The sequence below is a fragment of the Anabrus simplex genome, chromosome X (assembly GCF_040414725.1).
Source record: "Anabrus simplex isolate iqAnaSimp1 chromosome X, ASM4041472v1, whole genome shotgun sequence".
Lineage (NCBI taxonomy): Eukaryota > Metazoa > Arthropoda > Insecta > Orthoptera > Tettigoniidae > Anabrus > Anabrus simplex.
This window is the reverse complement of record NC_090279.1, coordinates 181,004,004-181,029,186: the sequence shown is the minus strand read 5'-3', so window position 1 is coordinate 181,029,186 and position 25,183 is coordinate 181,004,004. Positions and strand designations below refer to the sequence as shown.

The following is a 25,183-nucleotide window of genomic DNA, read 5'->3' as shown; positions in this document are numbered from 1 at the left end:
CTTCACTTGTAACAACCTAAACTCGTACTACAGACAGTTTTTTGCGCTATCATAGGAGAACGTGGTACGCCTACCTCAGCACTCACCACCATCTATCTACAGCTGCGTCATCCGAGGGATCGATCCCAGCATAGTGCCTGCCGTTCTTGCCCACGACCTCCGCCAGGCAAACATCGCTGTACAGCGCGCCTTCCGCATCTATAACTCAGATGGACCTACTTTCCTGGTGCGGATTCAACTACCCACTTCAGACGCCGTCCAGCGCCTCATCGCTTCCGGAATTCACATCTATGGTCGCCTTCATCGTGTGGAACCTTCGCATTCTCCCCCACAACCCCTGCACCGTCTTAACACACCACGCCGTCGTCCCCGGCCTGACCCACCTCCTATCTCACCTCGTCCACATCTTCGATCACCTACTATCCCACCCCTGCCACCCTATTCCTCCCCCACTCCACCAACCCCTGATCTACTCCGCCTTCTTCTTACTTCCCTCACCAACTTCTCCTCATTCTACAATACCTTCGCCTTACACCTTTTTCCTAGCCCACTCTCCTAAATCATTAGGCTATATCTCTGCTCTGTATCATTCATATTGCATCTCTGTATTTTAATTGAATGGAAACAATAAAAACTCATCATAATACTGAAGCCCCCTTAACCACGAGGCCTTTCCTTTTCCATCCAGCATTCTTCACATAGTCTTTTCCCAGCTCCCAATTTCCACATCCCCCTGTGGGTGGGGGCGGTAGAATAACACCCACGGTATCCCCTGCCTGTCGTAAGAGGCGACTAAAAGGGGCCTTAAGGGCTCTGAACTTTGGAGCGTGGGTTGGCGACCACGGGGCCCTTAGCTGAGTCCTGGCATTGCTTCCACTTACTTGTGCCAGGCTCCTCACTTTCATCTATCCTATCCGACCTCTCTTGGTCAACTCTTGTTCTTTTCAGACCCCGACGCTATTAGGTTTGGGAGGGCTAGGGAGTCTTTCATTTTCATGCCCTTCGTGGCCCTTGTCTTCCTTTGACCGATATCTTCATTTTTCGAAGTGTCGGACCCCTTCCATATTTTCACTCTGATTAGTGTTATATAGAGGATGGTTGCCTAGTTGTACTTCCTCTTAAAACAATAATCACCACCACCACCACCACCAATTTCCACACATCTCCTCCTCCCCGCCCAAGCTCTCGGCCAGAGGGAGGGCGTAACACTTCAGGTGGCCCGCCCCACCACTTCAGGGTGGGGAATGAAAACTTTTCGCACGCACGCACGCACGCTATCATAACGCATGCAATGAATGCCTTGCATGCAAGGAAAATACGCCCCTGGTTACATTAGTATTCAGAGAGAAAGTCAAAATTTTGGCAAGATCATTTATTAACTCTGCAGAGTAAATACGCCTGTATAAACCGGTACTTCCCACTGGCTAAACACTCATGATTGTAGCAGCAATTACCACAGGTTGGTGATTTCCGGAATACTAAATGCGAATGACATAACGCTAAGCCTGCTTTCATTTGTTGTGTACACAAAGTCGTGGTCTTGAGATTTAGTTTAGCAAATCCTGTTCTTGAATGGAATTGTATTCTTAAAGGATTCAAGGTTCATTAAAAGAAAGTAAAGGATATCTAACACTCCTCTTTAGAAGCAGTCTTGCGTAACCGTGCGTTTTGTTTGCTGGATGCCTTGAAGAGGCCACGGTGTTTCCCCGCGGCTGTTTGGAAGGGGCGTGATGGCCCGCTGTTATCCTCAAAGTGTCCACGGTTCGTGTCCCAGACAATGCCTTGATAACCGTATTAGCAGTCACGTTAAAATACACCCTGTACCCAGCAAGTGGCCGTGCGGTTAGTGCCGCGCAGCAGTGAGTTTGCATTTGGGAGAAAGTGGGTTCGAACCCCACCGTCGGCAGCCCTGAAGATGGTTTTCTGTGGTTTCCCATTTTCACACCGGGTGAATGCTGGGGCTGTACCTTGATTAAGGCCACGGCCACTTTCTTCCCACTCCTCATCCTTTCCTATCCTGTCGTCGCCACAAAACCTATCTGTGTTGGTGCGACGTAAATAAAATAATAATAATAATAATAATAATAATAATAATAATATAATAATAATAATAATAATAATAATAATAATAATAATAATAATGTCCGCCTCTGTGGTGTAGTGGTTAGCGTGATTAGCTGCCACCCCCGGAGGTCTGGGTTCGATTCCCGGCTCTGCCACGGCATTTGAAAAGTGGTGTGAGGGCTGGAACGGGGCCACTCAGCCTCGGGAGGTCAACTGAGTAGAGGTGGGTTCGATTCCCACCTCAGCCATCATCGAAGTGGTTTTCCGTGGTTTCCCACTTCTCCTCCAGGCAAATGCCGGGATGGTACCTAAGTTAAGGCCACGGCCGCTTCATTCCCTCTTCCTTGCCTGTCCCATCCAATCTTCCCATCCCTACACAAGGCCCCTGTTCAGCATAGCAGGTGAGGCCGCCTGGGCGAGGTACTGGTCATTCTCCCCAGTTGTATCCCCCGACCCAAAGTCTGAAGCTCCAGGACACTGCCCTTGAGGCGGTAGAGGTGGGATCTCTCGCTGAGTCCGAGGGAAAAAACCGACCCTGGAGGGTAAACGGATTAATAATAATAATAATAATAATAATAATAATAATAATAATAATAGGGTGGTAGGCTGTAATTATTGTAACGGCCACGGAGTTTTGAGGGTTTCCTAGACTTACTAATTGGAAATATATAAAATTTTGTCTGTACATTGCTCAGAATTACGTTTCTTTCTTTCTCTCTTTCTTTCTTAATCCATTTACTCTCCAGGGTTGGTTTTTCCCTCGGACTCAAACGAGGGATCCCACATCTACCGCTTCAAGGAGGGTGTCCTGAGCGTGAGACTTTGGGTCGGGGATATAACTGGGAAGGAGGACCAGTATCTCGCCCAGGCAGCTCACAGGGGCCTTGTAGGGGGCGTGAATTTTAGTGGGGATAGACAAGGAAGAGGGAAGGAAGCGGCCGTGGCCTTAAGTTTAGGTACCATCCCGGCACTTGCCTGGAGGAGAAGTGGGAAACTATGGAAAACCACTTCGAGAATGGCTGAGGTTGGAATCTGACCCCCTCTACTATCTCCCGAGGCTGAGTTGACCCCGTTCCAGCCCTCGTACCACTTTTCAAATTTCGTAGCAGAGCCGGGAATCGAAACCGGGCCTCAGGGGGTGCCAGCTAATCACACTAACCACTACACCACAGAAGCGGACAGGCAAAAACTTAAGGGCTGGTTTACACGGGTAGAGTAGCGAGGCGAGTAGAGTAGTTAGTAGAGTAGCCACGTTACTCTACTCTACCGCTGTCTGGTAGAGTTGACACTCGTATCGTTCATACGGGGTAGAGTCATACAGTAGAGTAGAGTACAGTAGTAGCACCATGTCAAGACGTAAGCACATCGTAAGGAAGTGTTTAAAGACATTTACAAACATATTACTGCTAGAGGTTAGTGAAGCGTTAGAAGAAGAAGTAAATGAGGAAAAAAGGGAATGGGTAAGAGGCTGGCTTAGTAGGAGAGATACACTCGGGGCAAATTCTGAGAGAACTTGGCAATTTGGAGAAATATGGGGGGACAAACTCGATACAGTTGGCCAAGAACATGAGGGATCGTCTCAGGAATCATTTTGTTAATGAAGGAGCAGTTCCCTGGCAGTACAAGCATGTATTTTAATCCAGGAACACAAACGATTGAATTTTTATGACTTTATTAATTATTGTACAAAAAGTAACGACAGTGTAATCATCCCCTCAGGATTTTACTAGTCTTCGTCTGTGAATACTGTAGTGGTGATTTCTAAGATAAAACTATATGAACGAGCTCCAGTCTAATTATAGATCACAATTCTGGCGAAGGTTTTTGTTCCACGGTGAAGGGGTGAGGTACTCCTTTCCCCAGTTAGACTGTAGTGATGTTTCTATTTCCATTTTTTTGTATTTCAGCCAACCTAAATCTTATCCGAATGAAACTTTACAGAATTCATTTCAAAAGTTATAGAAAGAATACCCATTGGCCATCAGTGTGTCGTCTCAGAACCCACGAGTCTCAAAACTCACGAGTAGAATAATCGGTTGCATCATGAATAAATTTTTCGGTGTAAGTGTGTCGGATGGATAATCAATTGAATTATGTGAATAGATGAAAAATAGAAATATGCCTCTTTTTTGCAATCCATGAAGTCCAATGCTGAAGACGGCACAAACACTCAGTTCCCGAGCCATAGGAATTAACAAATGAAAGTGAAAATCCCGGCCAGGAGTCGAACCTGGGACTCCCTGGACCCATTGGACCACAGGCCAGCATGCTAACCATGTATCCATGCAGCCGGACGACATAAAATTAAAGTAGGTATATTGCCTGCTGCTAGTTAAAATAAATTTTCAGGTGGTAGTAATTACCGGAGCTTAGTTCTATTATGAGGCCAGAAGACGGCATTTACTTATATAAGAAACTTTATTTTACCGATATTAAATATTACGACTGTTAATTCACTCATTTAGTTTCATTAGAGATGAATTTGGTCATGAGTCTCATCGCAGGGAGATTAATTTACTTATCTCCGTTCCCTTCAGAAGGTGGGCGAGTATGATGAACGGTCTCTGATACGCTTTCCGAAAATAATATGAACTCATGCTCCACACGTATGACTGAGTCATGTACTCCCAGATGCCTTACTTAGCATAGATTAATATATTACATCACGCCCCCACACGATTACACGAAACGCAATGTTATATACTCGTAGTATTGAATACTTGGGTCACCAAATTTATAAAATCAGAAATTAAAATGTGTCAGAATTCTATCTAAAATATAGCGAAGTAGCCAATCGCTATCTTTGACGTTCTGTTGCTATATGACTTAAAGAAGACTCCACAGCGCTGATGTTGATAATATTTTATGATGGTGGTTCTTTCCCCAGCCAAGAAAATGTGGAAAGTTTCATTAAAAATCAATAAGTGTTGAAAACAATGAAGGAAAAGGTGGTGGTGGTGATTACTGTTTTAAGAGGGAGTGCAACTGGGCAGCCATCCTTTATTAATACTAATCAGAGGGAAAAAATGGAAGGTGGCCCATACTTCGAGAAAATGAAGGTTTCGGGCAAAGAAAGACAAGGGCCTTTTCTAAAAAATATAAGTACCCCTGGGACCCCTTTTAGTCACCTCTGACGATAGGCAGAGGATACTGTGGATGTTACTCTGCCACCCCAACACACAGGGGTAAATAATGGTCGGTGAATGACACAGAGGTGTATTATTATTATTCGCTAGGGGCTTTACGTCGCACCGACACAGATACGTCTTATGGCGACGATGGAATAGGAAAGGTCTAGGAGTTGGAAGGAAGCGTCCGTGGCCTTAATTAAGGTACAGCCCCAGCATTTGCCTGGTGTGAAAATGGGAAACTACGGAAAACCATCTTCAGGGCTGCCGACAGTGGGATTCGAACCTACTATCTCCCGGATGCAACATTATTATTATTATTATTATTATTATTATTATTATTATTATTATTATTATCATCATCAAAACATTTTTCTGTGGTCTTAAAGGTAATATAACGTATTTTTCCTTTTGATATAAATTTAATGTTAATGGTATCGAGGCCTCAGGAGAGGCCTGGTGAGTGAGTCACCGCGCACCTCACCCCTCCTGCCGTCATCGCAGGCACCTGCTATCCGGAGTCGTGAATTTTGAGACTCATTGGAATATTAATTTAGCTATTAGTTTGTAGTCGTGAGTTTTGATACCATTTGCTACTAATTTTCGCACGTGAGTTTTGAGACGTAACCGGCCATAAGTACACTGTAAATTACGCTGGCGTAGGCCTAATTTGCAGTAACTTCTTCGCCATAAATATCCCAATTATTGATCTATTTATTTTTTTTTTTGTTTGTTGCTTGTACGGCCCAGGCGTAGAGCTTAAGCTTCTAGATCTGACACTGTACTGTAAACAATAATTATTTTGGATATTCCAAACAACATATGGAAACTATTCAATTTGTTGGGGAAATTACTGTTATTGCTGAAAATTAACGGCAGTGACAAGTGATATGTAAAAGATCCCTATGTATGTTATTAATATGATTAATGTACACAGTCCTGCACCATTGTATTGCCTAACTTAAACATGTCGAGACACATGATGAACACGCTGTGTAACATTGAAACTTGAGAAATCTTCATATTAAGTGAAAATCCAGCTGACACTTGTTTATATTTTATGTTGCATTTTCGAGTGTAGATGTCTGCGGCACCACCTCCAGACTTCTTGGATCTTCGTATTTTCATGAGTTCTTGATTGTACGTACATCGTAAATATTTTATTTTCTGTTTCAGTTCCGTTAACCCAAAACCCTCTTTACCCATTTTCTCAATCAAGTCCTCTTCCGCCGCCCGTCTCATATTCTTATTTATATAAGTAACGCTGTTTATGTTCCATAAACATTCTTTTTCGCTGTAGAGCTCCACAAATTTGCAAGTTTCTTCTTCCGTCCACTTCATTTTGCCGCCAAATAAACGCTCAACGTAATACCACCGTCTGCACACACATGCAAATACAGCAGTCGAATGACGCGGCAGCTGAAAAATCGAGCGTCCTCGGACTTCTCCGCCAGCTCTCGGAGCTCGGTTCCGGTGGAGGGGGAAGGATAGTGGTAGAGTAAGGGCTGGTTTACACGGGTAGAGTAGCGAGGCGAGTAGAGTAGTTAGTAGAGTAGCCACGTTACTCTACTCTACCGCTGTCTGGTAGGGCTGGTTTACACGGGTAGAGTAGCGAGGCGAGTAGAGTGGATAGTAGAGCTACTAGCATCGTGTAAACGACCGGGATAGTAGCAAGTAGAGTAGAGTAGTTAGTAGGCAGTAGAGTAGAGTGGGTTTCCGCTGCGGTAAAGTAACTCTACCACTATCCTTCCCCCTCCACCGGAACCGAGCTCCGAGAGCTGGCGGAGAAGTCCGAGGACGCTCGATATTTCAGCTGCCGCGTCATTCGACTGCTGTATTTGCATGTGTGCAGACGGTGGTATTACGTTGAGCGTTTATTTGGCGGCAAAATGAAGTGGACGGAAGAAGAAACTTGCAAATTTGTGGAGCTCTACAGCGAAAAAGAATGTTTATGGAACATAAACAGCGTTACTTATAGAAATAAGAATATGAGACGGGCGGTGGAAGAGGACTTGATTGCGAAAATGGGTAAAGAGGGTTTTGTGTTAACGGAACTGAAACAGAAAATAAAAAAATTACGATGTACATACAATCAAGAACTTATGAAAATACGAAGATCCAAGAAGTCTGGAGGTGGTGCCGCAGACATCTACACTCGAAAATGCAACATAAAATATAAACAGGTGTCAGCTGGATTTTCACTTAATATGAATATTTCTCGTTTCAATGTTACACAGCGTGTTCATCATGTGTCTCGACATGTTTAAGTTAGGCAATACAATGGTGCAGGACTGTGTACATTAATCATATTAATAACATACATAGGGATCTGCTACATATCACTTGCCACTGCCGTTAATTTTCAGCAATAACAGTAATTTCCCCAACAAATTGAATAGTTTCCATATGTTGCTTGGAATATCCAAAATAATTATTGTTTACAGTACAGTGTCAGATCTAGAAGCTTAAGCTCTACACCTGGGCCGTACAAGGAACAAACAAAAAAAAGAATTAAATAGATCAATAATTGGGATATTTATGGCGAAGAAGCTACTGCAAATTAGGCCTACGCCAGCGTAATTTACAGTGTACATATGGCCGGTTACGTCTCAAAACTCACGTGCGAAAATTAGTAGCAAATGGTATCAAAACTCACGACTGCAAAACTAATAGCTAAATTAATATTCCAATGAGTCTCAAAATTCACGACTCCGGATAGCAGGTGCCTGCGATGACGGCAGGAGGGGTTAGGTGCGCGGTGACTCACTCACCAGGCCTCTCCTGAGGCCACGATACCATTAACATTAAATTTATATCAAAAGGAAAAATACGTTATATTACCTTTAAGACCACAGAAAAATGTTTTGATGATGATGATAATAATAATAATAATAATAATAATAATAATAATAATAATAATAATAATAATGTTGCATCCGGGAGATAGTAGGTTCGAATCCCACTGTCGGCAGCCCTGAAGATGGTTTTCCGTAGTTTCCCATTTTCATACCAGGCAAATGCTGGGGCTGTACCTTAATTAAGGCCACGGCCGCTTCCTTCCAACTCCTAGACCTTTCCTATTCCATCGTCGCCATAAGACCTATCTTTGTCGGTGCGACGTAAAGCCCCTAGCGAATAATAATAATACACCTCTGTGTCATTCACCGACCATTATTTCCCCCTGTGTGTTGGGGTGCCAGAGTAACATCCACAGTATCCTCTGCCTATCGTAAGAGGTGACTAAAAGGGGCCCCTGGGGTACTTATATTTTTTAGAAAAGGCCCTTGTCTTTCTTTGCCCGAAACCTTCATTTTCACGAAGTATGGGCCACCTTCCATTTTTTCCCTCTGATTAGTATTAATAGAGGATGGCTGCCCAGTTGCACTCCCTCTTAAAACAGTAATCACCACCACCACCTTTTCCTTCATTGTTTTCAACACTTATTGATTTTTAATGAACCTTTCCACATTTTCTTGGCTGGGGAAAGAACCACCATCATAAAATATCATCAACATCAGCGCTGTGGAGTCTTTTTTAAGTCATATAGCAACAGAACTTCAAAGATAGCGATTGGCTACTTCGCTATATTTAAGATAAAATTCTGACACATTTTAATTTCTGATTTTATAAATTTGGTGACCCAAGTAGTCAATACTACGAGTATATAACATTGCGTTTCGTGTAATCGCGTGGGGGCGTGATGTAATATATTAATCTATGCTAAGTAAGGCATCTGGGAGTGCGTGACTCAGTCATACGTGTGGAGCATGAGTTCATATTATTTTCGGAAAGCGTATCAGAGACCGTTCATCATACTCGCCCACCTTCTGAAGGGAACGGAGATAAGTAATTTAATCTCCCTGCGATGAGATTCATGACCAAATTCATCTCTAATGAAACTAAATGAGTGAATTAACAGTCGTAATATTTAATATCGGTAAAATAAAGTTTCTTATATAAGTAAATGCCGTCTTCTGGCTTCATAATAGAACTAAGCTCCGGTAATTACTACGAACTGAAAATTTATTTTAACTAGCAGCAGGCAATATACCTACTTTAATTTTATGTCGTCCGGCTGCATGGATGGATACATGGCCTGTGGTCCAATGGGTCCAGGGAGTCCCAGGTTCGACTCCTGGCCGGGATTTTCACTTTCATTTGTTAATTCCTATGGCTCGGGAACTGAGTGTTTGTGCCGTCTTGAGCATTGGACTTCTTGGATTGCAAAAAAAAAAGAGGCGTATTTCTATTTTTCATCTATTCACATAATTCAATTGATTATCCATCCGACAGACTTACACCGAAAAATTTATTCATGACGCAACCGATTATTCTACTCGTGAGTTTTGAGACTCGTGGGTTCTGAGACGACACACTGATGGCCAATGGGTATTCTTTCTATAACTTTTGAAATGAATTCTGTAAAATTTCATTCGGATAAGGTTTAGGTTGGCTGAAATACAAAAAAATGGAAATAGAAACATCACTACAGTCTAACTGGGGAAAGGAGTACCTCACCCCTTCACCGTGGAACAAAAACCTTCGCCAGAATTATGATCTATAATTAGACTGGAGCTCGTTCATATAGTTTTATATTAGAAATCACCACTACAGTATTCACAGACGAAGACTAGTAAAATCCTGAGGGGGTGATTACACTGTCGTTACTTTTTGTACAATAATGAATAAAGTCATAAAAATTCAATCGTTTGTGTTCCTGGATTAAAATACATGCTTGTACTGCCAGGGAACTGCTCCTTCATTAACAAAATGATTCCTGAGACGATCCCTCATGTTCTTGGCCAACTGCGTCGAGTTTGTCCCCCCATATTTCTCCAAATTGCCAAGTTCTCTCAGAATTAATGCCGATGCCCCGAGTGTATCTCTCCTACTAAGCAAGCCTCTTACCCATTCCCTTTTTTCCTCATTTACGTCTTCTTCTAACGCTTCACTAACCTCTAGCAGTAATATGTTTGTAAATGTCTTTAAACACTTCCTTACGATGTGCTTACGTCTTGACATGGTGCTACTATCGTACTCTACTCTACTGTATGACTCTACTCCCGTATGAACGATACGAGTGTCAACTCTACGGGCTGGTTTACACGGGTAGAGTAGCGAGGCGAGTAGAGTAGTTAGTAGAGTAGCCACGTTACTCTACTCTACCGCTGTCTGGTAGAGTTGACACTCGTATCGTTCATACGGGAGTAGAGTCATACAGTAGAGTAGAGTACGATAGTAGCACCATGTCAAGACGTAAGCACATCGTAAGGAAGTGTTTAAAGACATTTACAAACATATTACTGCTAGAGGTTAGTGAAGCGTTAGAAGAAGACGTAAATGAGGAAAAAAGGGAATGGGTAAGAGGCTTGCTTAGTAGGAGAGATACACTCGGGGCATCGGCATTAATTCTGAGAGAACTTGGCAATTTGGAGAAATATGGGGGGACAAACTCGACGCAGTTGGCCAAGAACATGAGGGATCGTCTCAGGAATCATTTTGTTAATGAAGGAGCAGTTCCCTGGCAGTACAAGCATGTATTTTAATCCAGGAACACAAACGATTGAATTTTTATGACTTTATTCATTATTGTACAAAAAGTAACGACAGTGTAATCACCCCCTCAGGATTTTACTAGTCTTCGTCTGTGAATACTGTAGTGGTGATTTCTAATATAAAACTATATGAACGAGCTCCAGTCTAATTATAGATCATAATTCTGGCGAAGGTTTTTGTTCCACGGTGAAGGGGTGAGGTACTCCTTTCCCCAGTTAGACTGTAGTGATGTTTCTATTTCCATTTTTTTGTATTTCAGCCAACCTAAACCTTATCCGAATGAAATTTTACAGAATTCATTTCAAAAGTTATAGAAAGAATACCCATTGGCCATCAGTGTGTCGTCTCAGAACCCACGAGTCTCAAAACTCACGAGTAGAATAATCGGTTGCGTCATGAATAAATTTTTCGGTGTAAGTCTGTCGGATGGATAATCAATTGAATTATGTGAATAGATGAAAAATAGAAATACGCCTCTTTTTTTTTGCAATCCATGAAGTCCAATGCTCAAGACGGCACAAACACTCAGTTCCCGAGCCATAGGAATTAACAAATGAAAGTGAAAATCCCGGCCAGGAGTCGAACCTGGGACTCCCTGGACCCATTGGACCACAGGCCATGTATCCATCCATGCAGCCGGACGACATAAAATTAAAGTAGGTATATTGCCTGCTGCTAGTTAAAATAAATTTTCAGTTCGTAGTAATTACCGGAGCTTAGTTCTATTATGAAGCCAGAAGACGGCATTTACTTATATAAGAAACTTTATTTTACCGATATTAAATATTACGACTGTTAATTCACTCATTTAGTTTCATTAGAGATGAATTTGGTCATGAATCTCATCGCAGGGAGATTAAATTACTTATCTCCGTTCCCTTCAGAAGGTGGGCGAGTATGATGAACGGTCTCTGATACGCTTTCCGAAAATAATATGAACTCATGCTCCACACGTATGACTGAGTCACGCACTCCCAGATGCCTTACTTAGCATAGATTAATATATTACATCACGCCCCCACGCGATTACACGAAACGCAATGTTATATACTCGTAGTATTGACTACTTGGGTCACCAAATTTATAAAATCAGAAATTAAAATGTGTCAGAATTTTATCTTAAATATAGCGAAGTAGCCAATCGCTATCTTTGAAGTTCTGTTGCTATATGACTTAAAAAAGACTCCACAGCGCTGATGTTGATGATATTTTATGATGGTGGTTCTTTCCCCAGCCAAGAAAATGTGGAAAGGTTCATTAAAAATCAATAAGTGTTGAAAACAATGAAGGAAAAGGTGGTGGTGGTGATTACTGTTTTAAGAGGGAGTGCAACTGGGCAGCCATCCTCTATTAATACTAATCAGAGGGAAAAAATGGAAGGTGGCCCATACTTCGTGAAAATGAAGGTTTCGGGCAAAGAAAGACAAGGGCCTTTTCTAAAAAATGTAAGTACCCCAGGGGCCCCTTTTAGTCACCTCTTACGATAGGCAGAGGATACTGTGGATGTTACTCTGGCACCCCAACACACAGGGGGAAATAATGGTCGGTGAATGACACAGAGGTGTATTATTATTATTCGCTAGGGGCTTTACGTCGCACCGACAAAGATAGGTCTTATGGCGACGATGGAATAGGAAAGGTCTAGGAGTTGGAAGGAAGCGGCCGTGGCCTTAATTAAGGTACAGCCCCAGCATTTGCCTGGTATGAAAATGGGAAACTACGGAAAACCATCTTCAGGGCTGCCGACAGTGGGATTCGAACCTACTATCTCCCGGATGCAACATTATTATTATTATTATTATTATTATTATTATTATTATTATTATTATTATTATTATCATCATCATCATCATCAAAACATTTTTCTGTGGTCTTAAAGGTAATATAACGTATTTTTCCTTTTGATATAAATTTAATGTTAATGGTATCGTGGCCTCAGGAGAGGCCTGGTGAGTGAGTCACCGCGCACCTAACCCCTCCTGCCGTCATCGCAGGCACCTGCTATCCGGAGTCGTGAATTTTGAGACTCATTGGAATATTAATTTAGCTATTAGTTTTGCAGTCGTGAGTTTTGATACCATTTGCTACTAATTTTCGCACGTGAGTTTTGAGACGTAACCGGCCATATGTACACTGTAAATTACGCTGGCGTAGGCCTAATTTGCAGTAGCTTCTTCGCCATAAATATCCCAATTATTGATCTATTTAATTCTTTTTTTTGTTTGTTCCTTGTACGGCCCAGGTGTAGAGCTTAAGCTTCTAGATCTGACACTGTACTGTAAACAATAATTATTTTGGATATTCCAAGCAACATATGGAAACTATTCAATTTGTTGGGGAAATTACTGTTATTGCTGAAAATTAACGGCAGTGGCAAGTGATATGTAGCAGATCCCTATGTATGTTATTAATATGATTAATGTACACAGTCCTGCACCATTGTATTGCCTAACTTAAACATGTCGAGACACATGATGAACACGCTGTGTAACATTGAAACGAGAAATATTCATATTAAGTGAAAATCCAGCTGACACCTGTTTATATTTTATGTTGCATTTTCGAGTGTAGATGTCTGCGGCACCACCTCCAGACTTCTTGGATCTTCGTATTTTCATAAGTTCTTGATTGTATGTACATCGTAATTTTTTTATTTTCTGTTTCAGTTCCGTTAACACAAAACCCTCTTTACCCATTTTCGCAATCAAGTCCTCTTCCACCGCCCGTCTCATATTCTTATTTCTATAAGTAACGCTGTTTATGTTCCATAAACATTCTTTTTCGCTGTAGAGCTCCACAAATTTGCAAGTTTCTTCTTCCGTCCACTTCATTTTGCCGCCAAATAAACGCTCAACGTAATACCACCGTCTGCACACATGCAAATACAGCAGTCGAATGACGCGGCAGCTGAAATATCGAGCGTCCTCGGACTTCTCCGCCAGCTCTCGGAGCTCGGTTCCGGTGGAGGGGGAAGGATAGTGGTAGAGTTACTTTACCGCAGCGGAAACCCACTCTACTCTACTGCCTACTAACTACTCTACTCTACTTGCTACTATCCCGGTCGTTTACACGATGCTAGTAGCTCTAGTATCCACTCTACTCTACTGTCATTAGCGGTCTTATCGATAAACACTGCATAACAAAAGTTATAGAAAATGAAATTTCCGATCATTTATGTCTTACACAGTTTTACCGTACCGGAACCCGCCTGGTGGCCATGATCTTTAGACGTTGAAGTCTGGTTAGCCGGTTCGAGTCCCGTTGATCGAAAAAGTTCTCACCATCAGAATGTTGGCCGGCAGAGTAGGGGAGGTGGTGGTATACAATTTTAATCACTAGATTGCGTGCCAAAAGCCTCGGTTAAATTCCAAACCTTTCCGCAGTGCTCATATGGAGTGAGGGCGTATGAGGCTGTTGAGGGTGATTCGTCCGTCGGATGGGGACGTTAAGCCTTGAGTAGACCTCTTGGTGCTATTCGACAGGAGTAGGCTACGTGCCGGCACCGGGTTTCACCCACTCCCTTCTTACTATCATACATCACGTCATTCATTTCATCTCATTAACTCCTCTGATGAGGTTGACGTCAGGCAGGGCATCCGGTCATAAAAACACGCCAGAATAGATTCATCTCACCTCATACCTGACCCCGTAGAGAAGGGTTGCACAAACAATAAACAACAAACAGTTTTGCCTGGTCAGTATCAGGGCCGAGCCATCAGAAAATGGTAGGACAGAACTGAATGAAAGTCGAATTCAGTCTTTATTTATTTATTTTTTTTTTTTTTTTTGCTAGTTGCTTTACGTCGCACCGACAGAGATAGGTCTTATGGCGACGATGGGACAGGAAAGGGCTAGGAGTGGGAAGGAAGCAGCCGTGGCCCTAATTAAGGTACAGCCCCAGCATTCGCCTGGTGTGAAAATGGGAAACCACGGAAAACCATCTTCAGGGCTGCCGATAGTGGGGTTCGAACCTACTATCTCCCGAATACTGGATACTGGCCGCACTTAAGCGACTGCAGCTATCGAGCTCGATGAATTCAGTCTAATGATTGTCTGTGTCTGTTACAGCATCACGGGAAATGAGATGTGCGGATTTAAATGATACTTGGTATTCGGTTTAGAATAAGGTTGAGTATAATATTAGTCACGGAAGCCTCCTTGGCTCAGGTCCGCCTGTGGGTGGGGGTGGTAGAATAACACCCACGGTATCCCCTGCCTGTCGTAAGAGGCGACTAAAAGGGGCCTCAGGGGCTCTGAACTTTGGAGCGTGGGTTGGCGACCGCGGGGCCCTCAACTGAGTCCTGGCATTGCTTCCGCTTACTTGTGTCGGGCTCCTCACTTTCATCTATCCTATCCGACCTCTCTTGGTCAACACTTGTTCTTTTCCGACCCCGACGCTATTAGGTTTTCGAGGGCTAGGGAGTCTTTCATTGTCACGCCCTTCGTGGCCTTGTCTTCCTTTGGCCGATATCTTCATTTTTCGAAGAGTCGGATCCCTTCCTTTTTTTCTCTCTGATTAGTGTTATATAGAGGATGGTTGCCTAGTTGTACTTCCTCTTAAAACAATAATTACCACCATCACCACCACTTTGGCTCAGGCGGCAGCGCGTCGGCCTCTCACCGCTGGATTCCGTGGTTCAACTCCCGGTCACTCCATGTGATATTTGTGCTGGACAAAGCGGAGGGGGAACGGGTTTTTCTCCGGGTACTCTGGTTTTCCCTGTCATCTTTCAGTCCAGCAACACTCTCCACTATCATTTCATCTGTCAGTCATTAATCTTTGCCCCAGAGGAGTGCGACAGGCTTCGGCAGCCGGCACAATTCCTATCCTCGTCGCAAGATGGGGGCTTCATTCATTCCATCCCTGACCCGGTCACTGACTGGAAAACAGGTTGTAGGTAGGTTTTTTATAATCTTAGCTATAAGTTGTTCAGAAAATTACACCACGAGGGGGTACTTCAGAAGGGGCCTAAATTATAAAATTCGATATATATTTCTTACGGTTAGTTTTGCACTAAAAGAGCTCATGGGGATTTTTTGTCCTATAACTTTCACCGATATAGCCAAAAATAAGGAAAATATCGGTGGCAGTCGTGTGAAAAGTTTAATTCCAAGAGCAGGTAACTAATTCCACAGACTGTGAAGGAGATCGTTCCGGCAACATTTTAAAGGCTTCTGCATCTGTCAGTAGTTTTTAATATTAACCCGGTACCTGATTTTCTTTCATACGGGAAGGAAGAGCTCAAATCAAGATCAATAATGCAAAAGAATATGAAAGTGCAAAGGGCCACAGAGCGCAAGGAAGGGAGTACGTTACAACAAGCCGCTGACAGGTAGAGAGGCATGGCCGCTAATGTTTCTCGTGACCTGGGGACCGATATGAGGAGTGCATATGTCAAGTGCAGCTAGTTAGAAATAAAAGATAAATATTAGGCGGGTAATACAAATTATTGAGTGGAACGTGGTATACAGACCATGATGTATTCACAACGACAGCTAACCTCCGACTGAGCGCGAGCAGGGTTGCCACCGGGAAAAATATTTTCGTACTAAATTTTCCCGTAAAAAGGTACTAGATTATGGAAAAAAGTACTAAATCATTTATTTACAATGGAATAGGGTTATTCATAAAGGAATTAAGTTATAGAAAGCGAAGTTTACTTATAAAAATACACATTTATTAAATTAGAACAGAACTTACCGGTTTTGATCTTCATATTTTGCTCTTCTCTTAATCCTTGGAAAACATTGCCAAAACAATAAACTGTTTCGAAATGTGAAAATTATGGGCAGACGAATGTTTCAGTTTCTCCTTTGTCAGGAGGAGCCCATTCAACATACAGGATTGGAGTTTGTTTCTCAATTTGTTCTTATTGGTAGTAACAGCAGAAGAATGTAGTAAACAGAACGCTGCCTTCACAAAATTCGTCAAATTTGGAAGGATGTAGTCGCCTACAGGATTTTTAATTTCAAAAACACCGGGCGAGTTGGCCCTGTAGAGGCGCGCAGCTGTGAGCTTGCAACCGGGAGATAGTGGGTTCGAACCCCATTGTCGGCAGCCCTCTAGATGGTTTTCCGTGGTTTCCCATTTTCACACTATACTGAAAAGCTTTTAAGTTTCTGTGGACTTAGCTAACCACTATTTCCTATCTAATTTCATTAACACTTTCTGTAATTACAATAGGGAAATATATTTGCTAATGGGATTATACTGATAAAACTGCCATCTCATTAGTAATTTTCCAGGTTCGCCATGGAGAGATTTCTTAAAATAGCATCACGGAAATCCACCGTCTTAAAAATCTGTTCGCAAACTTCAACATGGCTCTGAAACACCTTACCAATTTCTTTATTGTTCTTTTGCTGCAGTAGAAGAGTTTATACTCTACCCCCGTAAAAGGTACTAGATTTCCATAAAAAGAACTAACGTACTAAAAATGATCATGAAGTACTAGATCTAGTACTAAAGTACTAAAGGTGGCAACCCTGAGCGCGAGTAAACACAGCGCCATCTTATAACAGAGTATGCATGTGGTGTCTCATTATTTAGCACACATTTTTCCTTACTTTGAAGCGCTACGTTTCAGATTTTAACCGTCAATCGGGATATTAAATATAATCGTAAATTACTCTCGTTCGTTGCCGTAAGAGTTATCTGTGTCGGTGCGACATAAAGCCAATTGTAAATAATAATAATAATAATAATAATAATAATAATAATAATAATAATAATAATAATGAAAAAACCTCTTGCTAGTATTGCCCGGGAGGGAGTATTCCTAATTGACAGGCCTTTCACTTACACTCACAAGTCCAGTCACCCCTCCGTGCAGACAGCTAGGTTTGAACACAGGACTCCTAGCCATCGTTGGTTCGATATCAAAAACAATCCAGTAATTCACAGAGTCAAACACAGTGAACGACTAAACAGCAATAGCTCAACAGTGTTACACAGCGGGACATACAAGTTTAGCTGATCGCGACCTCTAGGCTATGTCGAAACTTGTCCTATATAGCTTTTTAAACAGACTATTTATTAAATGGCAAACGTGTATTGAACAGGTGGACTTTACACAATTAAATTCTTTTAGAATTTCATCTTAGATAGGTTCTAACATCAATTTAGGCATTTTTAAGCTCTATAGGGCCACCGTTTTAAACCTTATAAATACCGGTACATGAAACGTATAAATACAATTTCATTTTAAGTTCTCTCTTCAGGAACAGTATAGGTTTTTGCCCAAAATCCGAGATCTACTATTCAACGGCCTTAATTGTGGTTTCCTCCTTTCCTTCTATTCGAACATCGCTTTCAGCGTCCGGCTCCGTGGCCCCCTGTGGGTGGGGGCGGTAGAATAACACCCACGGTATCCCCTGCCTATCGTAAGAGGCGACTAAAAGGGGCCTCAAGGGCTCTGAACTTTGGAGCGTGGGTTGGCGACCACGGGGTACTTAGCTGAGTCCTGGCAATGCTTCCACTTACTTGTACCAGGCTCCTCACTTTCATCTATCCTATCCGACCTCACTTGGTCAACTCTTGTTCTTTTCCGACCCCGACGCTATTAGGTTTGCGAAGGCTAGGGAGTCTTTCATTTTCACGCCCTTCGTGGCCCTTGTCTCCTTTGGCCGATATCTTCATTTTTTGAAGTGTCGGACCCCTTCCATTTTTTCTCTCTGATTAGTGTTATATAGTTGGGGACAAATCATGACGACCTCGCCTCACACCACTACTTTCCTGCAGGAGCTCGGTGTCTATTAGTGACTTACAGGATTTACTACCTCTACTACAGCCAGAGTTGCCAAATCGGCTACTGCACTCTACACGAAGAAACGGTAAATGCTACAGATGGTGAGGAAGAAAGTGGTTTGGCAGCCTCTCCAAAGCGAACAAGGATCACTTAGAACTCGTTAACTCAGCAGGGTGCAGGGTGTGATTGACTACTGGCTTCCAGCTCGCTTCTAGGAACTGAGGCCGTCATGTTTTGTCCCCAACTATATAGAGGATGGTTGCCTAGTTGTACTTCCTCTTAAAACAATAATCACCACCACCGTCCGGCTCCGTGGCTAAATGGTTAGTGTGCTGGCCTTTAGTCACAGGGGTCCCGGGTTCGATTCCCGGCGGGGTCGAGAATTTTAACCATCATTGGTTAATTTCCCTGGCACGGGAGCTTGGTGTATGTGTTGTCTTCATCATCATTTCATCCTCGTCACGACGCGCAAATCGCCTACGGGTATCAAATCAAAAGACCTGCACCTGGCGAACCGAACCCGTCCTGGGATCTCCCGGCACTAACAGCCATATGCAATTTCATTTTCATCGCTTTTAACCGCTCGTAACCTAATCAATAAGAATCAAGTTGCAGCTGACTTCCGGGTGAGATTAGATGAAGGTCACCCTTCCTCCCACATTACAGTATGCCATCTATTAGTTCAAGGGCAGGCTATTGATTTACCTGTCTGCTATGTAAACCCGCATGAAGCTCTCTATGTAAAACTTTCGGGCAACAAATAACGTACATGGAAATGAAAAATTAGGAAGGGGATTAAAACGTGCAGGTGGTACAGTGTCCTTAATGCCGCTGTATTCCAGCTAACAAAGCCAAATAACGTTTTCAGAACTGGGGTAGTTGTGCTAGTGAGTAGAAGCTTACCACCCCTCTCCCAAAAAGTACAACTGTATTAGCATACCATGATAACCACATGTATTTATTTATTTATTTATTTATTTATTTATTTATTTATTTATTTATTTATTTATTTATTTATTTATTTATTTATTTATTTTCTTTTGAATTTGCTTTATATCGCACTGACGCAGATAGGTCTTACGGCGACGATGGGAGAGAAAATGGCTTGGAATGGGAAGGAAGTGACCGTGGCTTTAATTAAGGTACAGCCCCAGCGTTTGCCTAGTGTAAAAACCATTTTCAGTGTTGCCGACACTGGGGTTCGAACCCACAATCTCCCGAATTCAAGCTCACAGCTCGGTACTTTCCTTATATGGCGGGGCTCAGGCTATGAAACCTGCTATTATGCCAAAACACCGTTATACAATTTATAGAACATTATAAATAGAATACATTTATAATTAGTTAAACACACACATATATCATTTTACTATTTGCCTTACATCGCACCGACAGAGGTAGGTCATATAGCGACGATGGGATAGGAAAGCGAACGACCGTGGGCTTTATTAAGATACAATCCCGGCATTTGCCTGGTGGTAAAATCGGAAACCGCGGAAAACCATCTTCAGGACTACCGACAATGGGGCTCGAACCCACTATCTCCCAAATGCAAGCTGATAGCTAAATGACCCATACCCTGCAGTCACTTGCTCGGTCTAGTTAACCGTCACATTTCTAAATATCACTAAAATTAATTACTCAACCTCCACAATGTTGTATCCCTATTGGTAGTTAAGAACTTAATATTAGTTTTGTTTCACCTGCCAGATCTACTTTCCACAGTTTTAAGTACCGTGCCACATTAAACTTTTCCTTTTAATAGCCTCGGATTGCGCATGTTTCTAATTTCACCTGGGACTGAGTTCCAAGAACGTATGGTGGCAGGTATAAATGGCGAGAATCCCACAACCACGTGCATAACTGTCAGACCGAGTACCACAAAATCGATATAATATTAATAAGAAGCTGGTGTATTATCCGCACACTTTATCTTGGTGCATTTACACCATTTATCATACTTGGTGTACGTTTGAACGAAATAAGTGATTGTTTGTGGTTACGTTTTCTTGGTGGTGGGCGTTCCATTTCCTTTATTTGTAAATGTGAATGAATATTAAATAGGGCTGGAAATATACAGAGCATAAGCAACTGAATTGAGTGGGATACAATTTATCTCTTTTCGCCCTCACAACGCATTGTTCAGTTAATTCCTTGTTCTTTAAACGAAATCTGAAACAAAATTCGACAAATAATTACCGTGGCTATCCGTACTTTCGCTAAGTAAACAATAAAATTGATTTAATTACAAACAGGAATTACAAAAAGGAATCTCGGCTATCATTCAGTAATACTTACTTAAAGTACGATATATCCTTGGTTTTATTACTCCGATTAGTACAACCATACGCTGAGCTTACGGCTGGCATTCTTGAAAGCGAGAATCTATCTTTTCACTTCTTAAAACTTAGGGAATTAAATTGGCAAGCACGATCTCCCTGTCACCTCAACATACGCTCTCGCGCCAATTCGCTTTGTTTTGACAACCGTTAACATGGCTGCTCCTTATCAACTTGCTTCAAGCAGGGAGCGCTGATGTCAGGTATACAGCCCCTCTATGTTATTCTAGCTCGTTGATTTACACCCTAGTGCTGAATCGGTCGACCTCGGCGATCATCGAGATACGTACTGGCAACCTTTGAAACACAAACTATGAATCACTTAAGCATCGTTGTGCGACATCTGGCGTACACTTTACGTACTAGTACTGTTGTTGTTTACACAACAAAGCCAAAGTATAGAATTCATGCTGGGAACAAGATTCGCATCGAGAAATGTTTTATAATGTTATATAATGTGTATGTGACATAGTTGTTGGCTTAAGATGATAACGGTTTAGAAATTTCATATCGATCGATCATATTCTCGATTCAATTCAGATTTCATTTTCATTCAGTTGGCAGCACCAGGCAGCACTATCGATACCGGGACAGCTCCCTCCTTACTCCTCACCCCCGTACACAAATGCACCGAGATAAAGTGTGCGGATAATAGGTGTTTTCTCGACATAATCGCATGAAGCGCCTTGCCAACTCCAACTTGTTGTTTAAAGGGGCCTAACATCGAGGTCATCGGCCCAACTCCAACTTCAAAAGAAAGTAAACGACTGCCTACTAAACGACTGCTATGACATCATAAATTCTCATTGGCGTACATTTTGCGACTGGATGTCTGCATTACCAAAGAGGATCCTGTGAATTTTCAAGTGGATCGAGCTAGTCCTGCCCGATATTAGCATAGAGAGGCATGGTGTGCCTTATGAGCGAGCATCTAATATGATGGCCATTAGAGGATTCCTCGACTAATAATAATAATAATAATAATAATAATAATAATAATAATAATAATAATAATAATAATAATAATAATCTTTCTTTCTTAATCCGTTTTCCGTCCAGAGTTGTTTTTTCCCTCGGACTCAGCGACGGATCCCACTTCTACAGTCTCAAGGGCAGTGCCCTGGAGCGTGAGACTTTTGAGTCGGGGATACAACTGGGGAGGACGACCAGTACCTCGCCCAGACGGCCTCACTTACTAAGCTGAACAGGGATCTTGTTGGGGCTGAGAAGATTGGAAGGGATAGACAAGGAAGAGGAAGGCGTTGGCTGAATGGTCAGCGTACTGGCCTTCAGTTCAGAGGGTCCCGGGTTCGAGTCCCGACCGGGTCGGGGTTTTTAATCGCTTCTGATTAATTCTTCTGGCTGGGGGACTGGTTGTTTGTGTCGTCCCATATTCGTCTTCATATTCAGACATCACACTACACTACCAACCACCACAGAAACACGCAATAGTGATTACATCCCTCCATATAGGGTTGCGTCAGGAAGGGCATCCGGCCGAAAAACAAGGCCAAATCCACATGTGCGACGCAGTTCGCACCCGCGATCCCACAGCTGTGGGAAAAGCGGTGATAAAAGAAGACGACGAAGAAGAAGAAGAAGAAGACAAGGAAGATGAAGGAAGCGGCCGTGGCCTTAACTTAGGTACTATTCCGACATTTGCCTACAGGAGAAGTGAGAAACCACGAAAAACCATTTCGAGGGTGACTGAAGTGGGAATCGAACCCCAACCCCCCCTTCTACTTAGTTGACTTTCCAGGGCTGAGTTGAACCCCGTTCCACTTTTCAAACCCTTGGGTGGCAGGGCTGGGAATCGAACCCGGGCCTTTGGAATAATGATGATGATAATAATAATAATAATAATAATAATAATAATAATAATAATAATAATAATAATAATAATAATAATAATTGTGTGACCGCAGCTATCGTGCGCAGGCATTTTGATCTGACGAGCTCTTGGCTGCCAGTGTACTAATTTTGACGTTAAAACTTGCGGCCCCATTCGATCTCTTGAAAATACAGTGTGTCCCACGATTATTAGACTAGACGGGAAGAGTCATCAGTTGGGTGCGCAGTAGCAAGCCACGCCTCACGGTCCCCATGTTCGCTAAACGAAGCAGAGCGCCATTAGTCTAGTGATGGTGTTTACCTTGTCAACAGTGTAAGCGTTTAATTTTTCTGTGCTGTGCCATGGTGTTGTCCTGTCGCCGGTTGCTCTAACCACGATAGACACCAGAAGGATTTAGACATTAAATTTCATCGTTTTCCAAAGAACACTGGTAAAGTGGACTAATGCCTGTAAACGGGCTGACTCGTTTATAATTGAGAATGCTCATGTGTGTTCTGTACACTTCGACAACTCGGACTACATAAGGGACTTGAAGGGCGAGTTGTTAAACCTTCCAATTAGACGTGATTTAAGGCCTGACGCAGTACCACATTTAAATTTGCCACTGAGTAGTAATGATTTAGCGAGTCAGTCCTGTAAAGATCGTTAAATAAGGGCACAAAAGCGAAATAATCGTAAGGAGATGCGGCAAATTTTACAACCGCAGGGGCCAGTTGAAGCAGAAAATATTAATAATGCAATCTTAAGGAAGGAGTTAGATGACAACAGTAAACATCAGTGTTTCTGTAATGAGAAAATTGCTGAAGTGACTGCAGAATTGGAGTTAATTAGACTAGAAAATTGTTACTTAAAACAGCAAAATAAGGATCTTCAGGACCGTCTTAGTGCAGCTAATATCGAGATAATAAAATTTAAAAAATAATCCAAGTTTTTAGGGTACTTTTTCTAAAAGTCAACATAGAGGCGGTTTTTGATGATAGGGTAATATCGAAGAGTCTATAGCCTCCCCGCTCCCCCGATCTTACTCTGTGCTACTTTTATTTGTGGGAAACCCTAAAAAATACAATTTACAGAAATAATCTTCACACCATACATGAACTTCAAGCAGCATAACAAGAGTAATTAGGACAATTACACAGCAGGAACTTATGCGTGTGAACAGCAATTTCATTAGAAGATGCTAGAAATGTTTAACAGCTGAAGGACACCACTTTCAGTACTCATGGTAAAGGCTATTGGGTGCATAAATAAGCAAAAATGTTATCATATCGGTAATAGAATACGTGGGAGGTTATGAATATACCGCTGGGAACATGCGTGGTGTCTCGCGGCCCCGCTGGGAGTGGGACTAGGGTTGCCATAAGGTTCAGGATGAATTTCAGGACACTAACGTCGACAAGTTCGAACCGCAGGCACCGACTCCACAGGAACACTTGCCCTCGTGCATATATTCAACGCCTGTGATTCCAACGAGTGTATTTGGGTAATTTCATGTGAACTGCCCCATCCATTACCAAACGACAGCTTTGTGATATGATGTTAATGTTAAGAATCAAATAGAGAAGTAATAAGAAATGGTACTTTAAGTAAAATACCTACTTTACAGATCACTCGAAAATGATATAATATTCAATGTTATTTGCATAGATTTTGAAGTAACAGATGAGACATTCCCTTTTAAAAACATTTGAGAAAATTTTAAAATTATTTGTTCTGATTTTTTAAAATTCAGGACATTTAGGGATTTTTAAAAAATCAGTCAGAACATCGGGACACATACTCAAATTTAGGACAATCCCGCTTTTTCAGGACGTATGGTAACCCTAAGTGGGACACACAGTATCTAGCGTAATCCGATGCAGCCTTACCTTGTACTGTCATGGTGACTGCTGCTATGGTAAAGACTGCAGCTGTAACTAGCGCGGTGCTGTCCATATCCGCGGTATTGTGTTAAGGGTCACACTCAACTATCTACCACCTTGACACTGCCTTCAGAAATGGCACTACTCCTTAGTTTTATCCTCTGGTTCGTCACACTACGTCACTTAACGAGTGTCTATCTCCCTCGTTCACATTATCAGCTGTTAGTTATGTGACATGCAGAAAGGACATCGTTCCCGAGAGATATAAAGGCGGGGGAATTTCTCACCAATACGATGTTCTACTGATATCTTCGGCACCTGTCTGATTGTACTACCTAAGGATACCGGTGGCTAGATAATGTGTTGCTGAGTGGAAGATTTTAGTGCAGTGTTCATAGTCTACATATTTTTAAAAAGTCCCTTTTATATCTGTCTTTCACAGCGATATTGACAAAAAGAGAAGGTTTCAGCTATAGAAATTGCTGCCAGATATGGATCATCATCATCATCATCATCAACAACAACATCAACATTATTATTATTATTATTATTATTATTATTATTATTATTATTATTATTATTATTTTGATGTTGATGACCTATAAAATCCTAAACAAATAACTTGAAATGAGCG

The 25,183-nt window shown here is 42.1% G+C and overlaps 1 protein-coding gene across 1 annotated transcript in view; it reads right to left on the bottom strand.

The window, feature by feature from the left end:
• The window catches only part of LOC136886730 (peptidoglycan-recognition protein SB1), a 46,844-nt gene extending 22,167 nt beyond the window's left edge, over positions 1-24,677 (bottom strand). The window contains exon 1 of the mRNA XM_067159535.2: positions 24,556-24,677. Coding sequence (XP_067015636.2) covers positions 24,556-24,622 — 67 coding nt within the window. The 5' untranslated portion in view covers positions 24,623-24,677. The remainder of the gene's footprint in view (positions 1-24,555) is intronic.
• Positions 24,678-25,183: the final 506 nt, after the last annotated feature.